This window comes from Lissotriton vulgaris, chromosome 7 (assembly GCF_964263255.1).
Source record: "Lissotriton vulgaris chromosome 7, aLisVul1.2, whole genome shotgun sequence".
Classification (NCBI taxonomy): Eukaryota; Metazoa; Chordata; class Amphibia; order Caudata; family Salamandridae; genus Lissotriton; species Lissotriton vulgaris.
In genome coordinates this window covers 1,441,433,847-1,441,445,458 of record NC_141695.1, presented here as the reverse complement: position 1 = coordinate 1,441,445,458, position 11,612 = coordinate 1,441,433,847, and the positions used below count along the sequence as shown (strand labels likewise).

Genomic DNA, 11,612 nt, shown 5'->3' with positions numbered 1-11,612 from the left:
GAGGACCACACGGTACATAAAACTAAAACTTAAAAAGAAATGGTATCAGTGCAGCTGAAAAAAACACTCTGTAATCCTTCATCGATGCTCAAACATTGATAATCCCACTTGAGACACTGTAGTACAAATCATCTTCGGGGAACAGAAACCTAAATGGAGTAGTAGGCCATCTTCTCAAAATCATAATAGGTCAACCAATTTCTTTCATCTTAAATTAGAATAAAGTATGTTGCATCATCATTATCACAAAACTACATAAGTAAAATGTCTGGTTTGACCTACTAATACCAGGGATTGCTCCTAAAGGCAGTCACACCTAGCACCATTTTCAAGGAAGATGGCGTGACTGTTTAAACCGTCTAAATGAGACATCTTTATTTTATTTTTTAAATATGAAGCTTGTCAGTTCGTGATGGTAGCAGCGAGTCTCACGTCCTGTGAGGAAGGTAACAATCCAGAGAATGTATTAACAGCATCCAAGTACTTCAATAATCATGGAGTGCCACACAAAAGCGTGGCTTGCAAAAACAATTTCAGGTTTAAAAACCTTGATAGGAATGCATTTATTTTGTCTCACATTTCTTGAATCCGTTTGTAAACCATGTTGAATTCACTTGTCCCACAAGGCCAAATGACTCCCTAGTCACTGAAGATCCCCTTCATCCCACTCCGACTCCCTCCTTCCATCCATCAGTATCTTGCTGTTGTCTACTGAAAATTTGACAGTTCTAAAAAAGAGAGCCCCAATGTTTTCTTAAGCATGCTTCCGTGAACCAGGGCATTGATATCTACTGGTAGCAGCTTCAACAGCAAGTTTAAACAATCCAAAATAAGGGGTGTGGACATCTTTAAAAAATAAAAAAAAATAAAGTATACAAAGAATTCTTGATCATCAGACCATCAGTCTATGGCAGCTTTTTTTTTTTTTTAGAACCTGATCAAAGGTCATGTCCCCAAGGTTGTCTGGTTAGGATTTATGAAGGGGATCCCTGTTCCCCCAAATAAATTCCTAGATGATTTTCTTCCTTCAAGATCACAAACATCCATGAACACTTCAGGATAAAATTAAGGTCCGAGACGTATGACTGTGCTTAAATGTCTTTAAGATGAGCCTTGCTTTCTGCTGCATGATTAGCTGATCCTTTGTTCCTCCACAAGCCACAGCTTTCCACTCTTTGGACATCTTCAGCGGGGGGAAAAGAAAAATAAAGTCAGCAACTAAGAAATTATATCAAGACAATCTAAATAACTTTACACAATGAAAGCAGTTGAGTTGTGTATCCATGGCAAGGTCCCAACATGAAAATATGCTTTGGTAACCAGACCAATTAAAGGGAAAGTAACTCTATATAAATCATTTCAAGTGTTTAATCGCTTACATATACAGTTTGCTTTTAGAAGACAAAGAAACTTCACAAGAGGCTACAAAAACTACTTTTAATTCAGGTGAAACTGACAGACCCCATCCTTTAGTGATTAATAACCCTCGTAGTCCATCAAGTTTCTGAAGGGACTGCAAAAAACACAATATAAACATACACAAAAGAACATGAAAATAAAAAAATATCAAAACATGAACTAAGTTACACAGTGTGATTACATAGAAGAGTATCATGAATTAAAACTAAAAAACAGTTTTTGAAAAATCTAAAAGCAAGGGTATCACCGTTAGGAACGAAAATGCTACATACCAGTATGCATCTGTTCTTGGCATGTAGACCTGCAGAGTTACACACTATGCATAGATGGCCACCTAGTGTTGTGCCCGGATGTTTGCAGTTTGTTTTGTTGTAGAAAAGTCTTTAGAAGTCACGGGATAGGTGACTCCTCCTTTGGATGATACTGCGCATGGGCATCGGCTCCATCCCCAGATTATTTTTCGCCATTAGGGAAGTGATGGAGCTGTACAAGAGGTAGTGATGTCCATGTGATTTGTATCTAATTAAGATAATACTGGAACAGATAAAGGTAGCCGGGGAGGCGGGTGGGCATGTGTAACTCTGCAGCTCTACATGCCAAGAACAGATGCATACTGGTAAGTAGCATTTCCGTTAGAGGCATATGAGCTGCAGATTACACGCTATGCATAGATTGTATAGCAGTACCCACACCTAGCGGTGACCACCAGTATCTGTTGCAGTTGTTTGAAACATTTTTTTTAGTACAGCCTGGACCACAGTGGCGTGTTGTTAGGTTTGCACATCTACACAGTAATGCTTTGTGAATGTGTGCGGTGTAAGCCATGTAGCTGCTATGCATATATCATCTGGGGGAATGTTCCCCAAGAAGGCCATTGAAGCCCCTATCTTTCTTGTTGAATGGGCTTTTGGAGAAATTGTTGACGTTCATTTTGGCTTTCTGGTAACATATTTGTATGCATTTAACAATCCATCTGCCGATCCCGGATTTTGATATGGGTTGCCTTTATGTGGCGGTGAAAAAGACAGTTGTTTTGTTTTACGAAAAGTTTGTGTACTTTCGATATAGTACAGTAATGCTCTTTTGACATCTAAGGTGTGTAGAGCTCTTTCTGCGACAGTTTGAGGCTGCGAGAAAAATACGGGCAGCTCTACTGATTGATTTAGATGGATTGGTGAAATGACTTTAGGAAGGAATTTAGGATTAGTACGAAGAACCACTTTGTTATGATGCATCTGCAAAAAAAGGTTCTTGAATGGTAAATGCTTGTAGTTCACTAACCCTTCTGAGAGAAGTAATTGCTACTAGGAAAGCTACTTTCCAGGTTAGGAATTGCAATTCACATTTATGTAATGGTTCAAAGGGAGGACCCATTAATCTTGTAAGAACAATGTTAAAGTTCCACACTGGTGCCGGTGGCGTTCTGGGAGGAATTATTCTTTTGAGTCCTTCCATGAAAGCTTTTATAGCTGGTACTCCAAAAAGAGATAGAGGTCTATTTTGTAAGTATGCTGCAATGGCAGCAAGGTATAGTCTGATAAACGTATAGGCTAAATTACACTTTTGCAGGTGTAATAGATATCCTATGATGTGTTGAATAGACACGTCTAAGGGATTTATTTGTTTTTTTTGGCAGTATATGACAGTGTTTCCACTTAGCAGCATAACATGCTCTAGTAGTGGGACGTCTATCTTCTTTAATAATGTTCATACATTCTGGAGGAAGGTTGAGGTAACCAAACTCTATGACCTCAGGTGCCAGATCGCTAGGTTGAGCTGAGCTGGGTCAAGGTGTCTGATCTCTCCATGGTTCTGTGTTTATAGGCGTAGAGATAGGTTTAGTTTTTGGTGTGGTACTACAGACATCTGCAACAGTGTGTTGTACCACAGTTGTCTGGCCCAATGTTGTTGTCGTTTGCATATCGCATTGCCTTTGGACAATGGGTGTGGGTATCTGGCGGCAAAGCTTGGGCATTTTGCGTTTGTGGGTGGCAAAGAGGTCTATTTAAGATTGGCCCCACATTTGAAAGAACGGATGAAGAACTTGAGGATGAAGTTCCAACTCATGGATCTGCTGCGTTTGTCAACTTAACAGATCTGCCATACTGTTTTGTACTCCTGGGACTTGTTGGGCTAAGAAGAAGATCTTTAGTGGTATAGCCCATCTCCATATCTACTGTGCTAACAGAGAGCTGCAGAGAGTGTGTTACCCCTTGTTTATGTAGTACATCGCTGTCATTGTCTGTGCGGACTAAGACAGCTTTGCCGGTCACTTGCATTTGAAATGCTTTTAGGCCTAGAAACACAGCTAGCAACTCCAAATGATTGATGTGGAGTAACTTCTGTTGCGGTGTCCACCTGCCTTGCATGGTGTGATGCAGTAGGTCAGCTCCCCAGCCGGAGAGCGATGCGTCCGCTGTCATGACTATTTGAGGAACTGGCTCTAGAAACGGTCGTCCTTTGGAAAGGTTTTTGGTGTTCCACCATTGCAGAAAACGAGGAGTCCGTCCGTCTACCAACACTAGGTCTGCTAGTTGACCTTGTGCCTGGTTCCATTGGCGTGCTAGGCACTCTTTAATTGGACGCATTAGGAGTCTTGCGTGAGGTACTACAAATATGCAAGATGCCATTCCTATGAGCTGCATGAACAGAAGAGCTGGTGGCGAGTGTGGCGGTTTGAATTTTGTTAGGAGAGTTTGTACACTTGTTATCCTGGCTGGAGAGGAATAAGCTAGTGTTAGCTGGGTGTTTATTGTAGCGCCGAGATACTGCTGTATGTGCGAGGGCTGCAGATGCGATTTGGTGTGATTTACTGTGAATCCCAAGTCTTGAAGCAGTTGAATAGTAGCGTGAGTGTGTTGTACACACTGGCTGTATGAGCTGGCTTTTATGAGCCCGTCGTCTAGATATGGGAGGACATGAATATGTTGTCTTAAGTGTGCTGCTACTACTGCTAGGCATTTGGTAAACACCCATGGCGCGGTTGCGACTCCGAATGGGAGCACTTTGAACTGGTAGTGCTGCCCGTCTAGCACAAATCTGAGATATTTTCTGTGCGCTGTGTGGATGGGAGTATGGAAGTAGGCGTCCTTGAGATCTAGGGTGACCAGGAAGTCGTTTAGTACCAGAAGTGAAAGAACTTGTTGGAGTTTGACCATGTGAAAATGGTCCGACTGTATGTAAATGTTTAGAGGCCTGAGGTCTAGGATGGGTCTTAAAGAGCCGCCCTTCTTTGGTATTAGGAAATATAGAGAGTATACTCCTTTGTTTTTCTGATGCTCTGGAACTATTTCTATTGCATTTTTCTGCAGGAGGGATATCACCTCCTGTCTGAGTAGTGTTAAATGTTCTTGTAACATTGGACGTTGCTTGGGTAGTATGTTTGGGGGGGGGTGGATGTTCGTTCTAGACAGTAACCTGACTGAATTATTTGGAGCACCCACATGTCTGATGTAATGTTTTCCCAAGCTGGCAGGTATTGTTGAAGTCTTCCCCCGACAGGAGTGAAATGGGGCTGGGGAAGGGAGCCATTGGGCAGGGGTAGAGTTGTTATTTATACCTCTGCCTTTGTGATTGTTACCCCTGTAACCACCCCTTTGGTAGCCCTTGCTGTAAGTGGACTGTGTAGGGGCTTTGTACGAGGTAGAAGCTGTGTCCGAAGAGTATCCCCTGGTGGCACCTCAATAGGATGAGCGACGATATGAACGTCTGGGAGCCTGCGACTGCAGGCTCCTATAGATTTGGCGGTATCTGTATCCTTTTTCATTTTTTCAAGTGATACATCTACATTAGGTCCGAATAGGTGTTGCTCATCAAAGGGTTGATTAAGAATGGCACTTTGTACTTCAGGTTTGAAACCGGATATTTGTAGCCAGGCATGTCTATGTAATAGGACGCTTGTGTTACCTGCCCTAGAGGCAGTATCTGCTGCATTCAGTGCACACCGAATAGAGGTGTTTGTAAAGTTTTTCCCCCTCTTAGATAAGTTAATTTGCTCTATCCTTGTACTTATCAGGGAGGTGCCTCATTAATGATTCCAATTAGTCATAATGTGACCTGTCATATCTGGCTAATAATGCCTGTGTTTTGGCGATACGCCACGTGTTTGCTGCATGAGACGCCGTTCTTTTCCCTGATGCGTCAAGTAGCTTAGACTCTTTATCTGGTGGTGGAGCCTCACCTGATGTTTGTGAGTTTGCTCTCTTGCGTGCATTGGAAACTACAAGTGAGTCTAGTGGTACAGGACCTTCAATATATAGCTGGGTCTGAGGGAGCAGCTTTATATTGTTTCATTATGCGAGGGTTAATGACCTGAGTTCTGACTGGGTCTTTGAAGGCTTCAGGAGCGTGCTTAATTACTCCTTTAAGCATTGGTAGAATGGATGAGGACCTTTGTCCGCTATCAAAGGTATCCATTAAGACGTCTTCATCTACAGGGTCTGTGTGCATGTCTACCCCATGATATTGCGCAGCCCTGTGAATTAATTGATTGAAACCCATAGTGTCTTCAGGGGAAGAAGGTCTTGAGGGGTATATGTCATCCTGAGGGACATTTGGGACATCTGGGGTGTTATATTCATCCCATGGGTCAGATGATCCTGTAGGAGTAGCTGGATCAGGCATGTTACCACCACCCCCCCACCACATCCCCCACATGTCAGAGCTTTCATCCCTGTTGTCATGGTCTGGTATGATAGAGGATGCTGGGGAATGTTGTGGTATGGGAGGATGTGGTGATGGTACAGTTGAAAGAGAAGGGGAAGGCAGTCTTAAGGGGGATGTAGCCATGTCCTTCTTTGAATGCGGAGCTTTAGCTGGTGTGTCCAGTGGTCGCTTTTTTGAAGCCAGAATCAGCTGTCCAGTGATTGGATCTTAAGCTAGAGTCTTTTGAGAAGGGTCTGGATAAAGTAAGTCCTCTGCAGGAGGCAGATCTTTTGGTGCGGAGGAAGGTTTTGGCACCTAAGTGGTTTGTTTTGGTTTTTTGGCAATGTCTTTAACCGGAGAAGCAGGAGTCTTTTTCGGCTCCGAAACTTTTTTCGGTACCGAGGATTTTTTCTGCTTCGTTATGTTTTTTTGGATCCGATGGTTTTTTCGGATCCGGTGGTTTATTCGAATCCAAAGCAGGTTTGCTTGGTTCCGACCTGGGTTTTGGTGCCGAAGGAGTAGTAGTATGTTTCAGTGCAGACGGTTTGGATGCCGGCGTGGCCGGTTAAGTTGTCTTTTTCAGTGCCGTAAGTGTGTGCCGGCACCGTGCCAAGGCTGACACGAGCCCGAGTCGCCTGAAGGCTTCATGAGCTTCTTAGCCGGGCCCGAAGGTGGGGAAACTTCGACCCACATTGAGGACACTTTTTAAATGGTGTCCTTTCCTTGAGCTGGAGTCTAGGCCTAGTTAGGCCCGAAGGCAGTCGACCGGAATCAAAGTTTTCAGTGTTGAAGGGTAGCGTCGACTGGAAAAGCATTCGAAACTTAGGTTCTGTAAGTTGGTGAGGATAGCGTGCCGAAGGAAAATCGGTTCCAACACGGAGCACTGGAAACACATCAGAGCCCGGTGGCGGAAAAAACAATCTGGGGATGGAGCCGATGCCCATGCTCAGTATCATCCAAAGGAAGAGTCACCTATCCTGTGACTTCCAAAGACTTTTCTGCAACAAAACAAACATCCGGGCCCAACACTAGGTGGCAATCTATGCATAGAGTGTAATCTGCAGCTCATATGCCTCGAACATACAATTTAACTCTCAAAGTAACTTTACAACCCGATTCAAGTTTGTGCATATAACCTCATCACCTGGTTACTCTAAACATGCACTTCGCATTTGCTTGAAAGACGGAAAAACCCCTTTTTGCCTCAGCTTAGCAGCAGGTCTGTAAAGCTCAATTGCATTCTGCGGAACCTTGTGTAAGGCTTTTACAATACAAAGGAGTCTTTCCTCTAGTATTTGGTTGGTGAAGAAGACTGGACATGATTGGAAGTGAAATTCCAATTCCAACCTTGGGTGGAAGAATGAGTGCAAGCAGAGTGCCAAAAGATACTGAAAAGATGACAACATCCAAATCAAAGCTTTATTCGACACAAGGTCATAAAAGAATAACTATCATACATACAAATTATTAAAATCAATTAAAACAATACAATGTAATATCAAGTCATTCACAATGCCATTTTCCAATTCTATCCACAACACAAAGTGAACAAAACATAGCATTAATTAATAAAAGGCCACAGCCGTTCTGTTTTTGAGTGGTTGACAAATGTAGCTCAATACTGCTGCACAACAAAATTCAAACTCTAGCAGTTGGAGACAGAGCAAACAGACAGAAAAATAACTAGAAAGAAAGGAGCGCAGTAATGGACTGTAATTTCTTTTTTTTTTTAAACATGTCCTTGGTCTGGAATAAAAACTACAAAAAAGAAAATGGCCCAGAGATTGCTTAGAAAACCGATCACATGAACTGGGAGGTAAAAAAGAACCGCAAGCCCTTCTTAGGATGGGCTACCAGGAAATACAAAGTGCCTAATCTAAAACGGGTCCAATAAAATCAGCTTTTCAAATTTGTAATACAAGTAAGGCACAGATGTAAATAACAAGTGACTGAGATCATGGACTGATGCTTTTTAGGCCTGGAATGTGATCTATGAAAAGTGAAAAAGGATAGGACCATGCAGTACTCGCGTATGGACTTGAAGCTCCACCCACTCTCTGCCCATCTGTTCAATTGGCTCCTCCTGAGTCAGCAGGTGCGTTTGCAGAGTGGTAGAAAAAGGGGGCCTGGCCTCCGAGGACCTCTCAGCAATCACTCTGTGTGGGATTTACTGGTGGTAACAGGAGTTGTTGGCCCCCCCCCAAGGACATCCTTGTGGGCCAACAAAGCCTCCTGTTACCTTCAGTAAGTACCACACAGCGGGATTGCTGCGAGCTCATCGATGTCCGCCCTCTTTCTCTACCTCTCTGCAAACACGCCTCCTGGTGTACTACTAGTTGGGGAATGAAGTCCTCTTGGATGCTGAGGGACCTTGGGGCCAAGAAGCCCTCCTGGTACTTTCTGTAAATCCTACACAGCAGGATACCCGAGAGCTGGTCAGAGGCCCTCCCACTTTCGCCACCACTCTGCAAACACCATTCCTACTTCAAAACAAAACCAGAAATTTACTGAAAAAGGTTGCAGGGACGTTATAATTCCACTCGTACAAAACCAGTGATATTCAGCAGTCATAGTTAGCTGAGCTAACTATAACTTACGTCCCTGAAATGCACCGTTTAGGACCTCACATATTACATCACTGATAACATGGTCAGTGACATCATTTATGCCATCTCAAATAAGATCACTGATGACATCCACAGAATTACTGACACCCACTCCCATACAACCAATCACAGCCCGTTCACAGACCAATACCAGTACTTACACACCCAACACTGATTCACAGATCTACACACACTCCTTCGCCCATACACCACTCCTTCGCCCATACAGCCACTCAAACACCCACTCAGTCACTAATACAGCCACAGACCACCTATCCACTCATACACCCATACAGCCATTTGCAGTCAGTCACTCATACAGCTAATCACACACCTAGTCACTAACCTATAGCCAATCACAAAGCCACTTACTCACCCATACAAATACACACAAACCCACTCACCCATACAGATACTAACACGTACACACTCCACGAAACAGCCACTTTCACATTCACTCACTCATATACCCCATCACTCACCTATACTGCCTTTCACATACCCAGTTACTCACCGATATACCACTGACACATCCACTAACTCAACCAGTCATACACACTCACCCATACAGCTCCTCACACATGCACTCACTAACCTATACAGCCACTAACTCATTCACTCACTCATCCATAGAGGCAGTCATACACCCCCTGACCCACCCACACAGACTCAGACAACCATACAGGTACTCCGACAACAAATCACTCACCAATAAAGCCACTCATGTACCCCCATCACACCCATACAGCAACTTAGAAACCAACTGACATACTGATACAGATATTCTCACAACCAGTCACTCATCCTTACATTCACTGAGACATCTAATCACTCACATATAGTCACTCACCCACTGAATCATCCATACAAGCACGGATACACCCACTGATTCACCAATACACCTTGGTATATATATTTATCACTCAAAGTTTTTTTCAAGACACTCACAGTCACCGGATGTTGTCATCAGTATTGTCATGGTGATGCAACATGTGAAGTCAAGCAGTGCATTGTGGGGGCAAGAGTTATAGTTAGCTCAGCTAACAAATGGTAGGAGTGAGAGGCGGAATAGCGTAGGTAAACATCCCTGACCAGTTCATCCGTAGTGCATTGTCCATTGACTGTAGGTGTGGAAGGCTGGTGGCAAACTTTGGGCATTTTCCATATTCTGCTGTGGTGAACAGGTCCATTTGTGGAAACCTCTAACGCCGGAAGTAAAGGAGTAGGACCAAGGGGTGGAGTTCCCATTCACATACTTGTTGATGTGTCCAGTTGAGCAGGTTTGCCATATTGTTGTCCCCCCAGGAATGTATTAGATGAGCATATGTACTTGACGCATTGCCCACTGCCAAATGCTCTGGGCTACAATGGACAGCTCTGCGCGTATTGAGTGTACTGAATGTCCCTTGTTTTTGTAAGTAAAACAGTCATGTACGAGAGCAGGAAATGCCCAGAGTGCAAGCTGAGGGCCAGGAGGTACTGCTGGGCAGACGTCCACTTACCCTGAACGGTGAGGTGATAGAGATGTGCACCCCATCTGCTGAGTAAGGAGTTCACAGTGATGGTCTCTTATGGCACCGGGTTGAGGAATGGCTGCCGCTGTAACAGGTGGTTTGTGTTACGCAGCCCCAAACCAACACTAGATCATCTAGACGACCCTCCGCTTGAGAACACTGTGCCGCTAAGCACTCCTGCAACGGGCACATGTACAGTCTGGCATGAGGAACTATGGCCAAGAACAATGCCATAATACCGAATAAGCACAGCACAGTTCTGACTGTAACCTGAGAATCTGTCTCAAAAAGAGGAAGCATGTTTTAGAAGGTGCGCACTCGTTCTGAACTTTGGAATGCCATCCCCACTCGTGCATCTAGGATGGCCTTGAGGAAGGGCTCCAATTGAAGGGGTTGGAGATGGGATTTGGTCAGATTGATGGTGAAACCTTGATCGTGTATGGTCTGGATGGTGATCTACGCCTAGTTGATGCGTGGTGCGCTTGATCAGCCAGTCGTCCAGGTAAGGAAACACATGGATGCAGCTCCTCTTGAGATGAGCTGCAATCAATGGTAGACGTTTAGTAAAGACCCTTGTTACTGTGGTAACCATAAAAGGAAGCACTTTGAACTGGTAATGTTGTCCACTCACCATAAACCTCAGGTTTCTTTGATGTGATGGGCATGTGGAAGTAAGTGTCCTTCAGAACGAGAGCAGGTCATGAAGAACAAGTTACTTACCTTCGGTAACGCTTTTTCTGGTGGATACAGTATCTGCCCGTGGATCTCTCACCTTGTGAATATCCCCTGCGCAGCAGCCAATCGGAAACTTTTGTAGCTCTCCACGCCGGCGAGGTCATGGACGACGTCACAGAGGGTAGGACTGCGCTCGCGACCCTGCTGATGTCACTGGATCCATAATAGGGCCTCGTCGGCGTGATGACATCAGTTCCGCCCTTTTTTCCGTGCCCCCGAGGCACACGGACGGACGGCATAAATAGGCACAGTATACATAGTACACAGTATTCAAACCAACACACATAGTGAGAAATCAATGTAATAAGCAAGAACAATTAAACACTTCCATTGAAAATTACAAATAAACACTTATCAGTTATAGAAGAGTAGACAACGGGGAGTCGGGTGGGTCAGTAAGAAATCCACAGGGAGATACTGTATCCACCAAAAAAAGCATTACCTAAGGTAAGTAACTTGTTCTTCTGATGGATACATCTGCCAGTGGATTCCTCACCTTGTGAATAGAATCCCACAGCAGTACCCACTCCCGGAGGAGGGTGTCCACTCTTCTATACCAGAAAATCCTGAAGAACAGAACGAGCAAAATGGCCGTCCCTCCTCACTTCGGAATTTTAAGCAGTAATGCTTCGTGAAAGTGTGGAGGGAGGCCCAAGTTGCCGCTCTGCAAATGTCCTCTACAGGAACACCCCTG

At 44.2% G+C, this 11,612-nt stretch overlaps 1 protein-coding gene across 2 annotated transcripts in view; it reads right to left on the bottom strand.

Annotated features, from left to right (window-relative positions):
- Nucleotides 1-345: 345 nt before the first annotated feature.
- Nucleotides 346-11,612, bottom strand: part of MYBL2 (MYB proto-oncogene like 2) — a 244,799-nt gene continuing 233,532 nt past the window's right edge. For both annotated transcript variants that reach the window (XM_086932256.1, XM_086932255.1), the window contains one exon: nt 346-1,183. In XM_086932256.1, the coding sequence (XP_086788382.1) occupies nt 1,055-1,183 (129 nt within the window). In that variant the 3' untranslated portion in view covers nt 346-1,054. The remainder of the gene's footprint in view (nt 1,184-11,612) is intronic.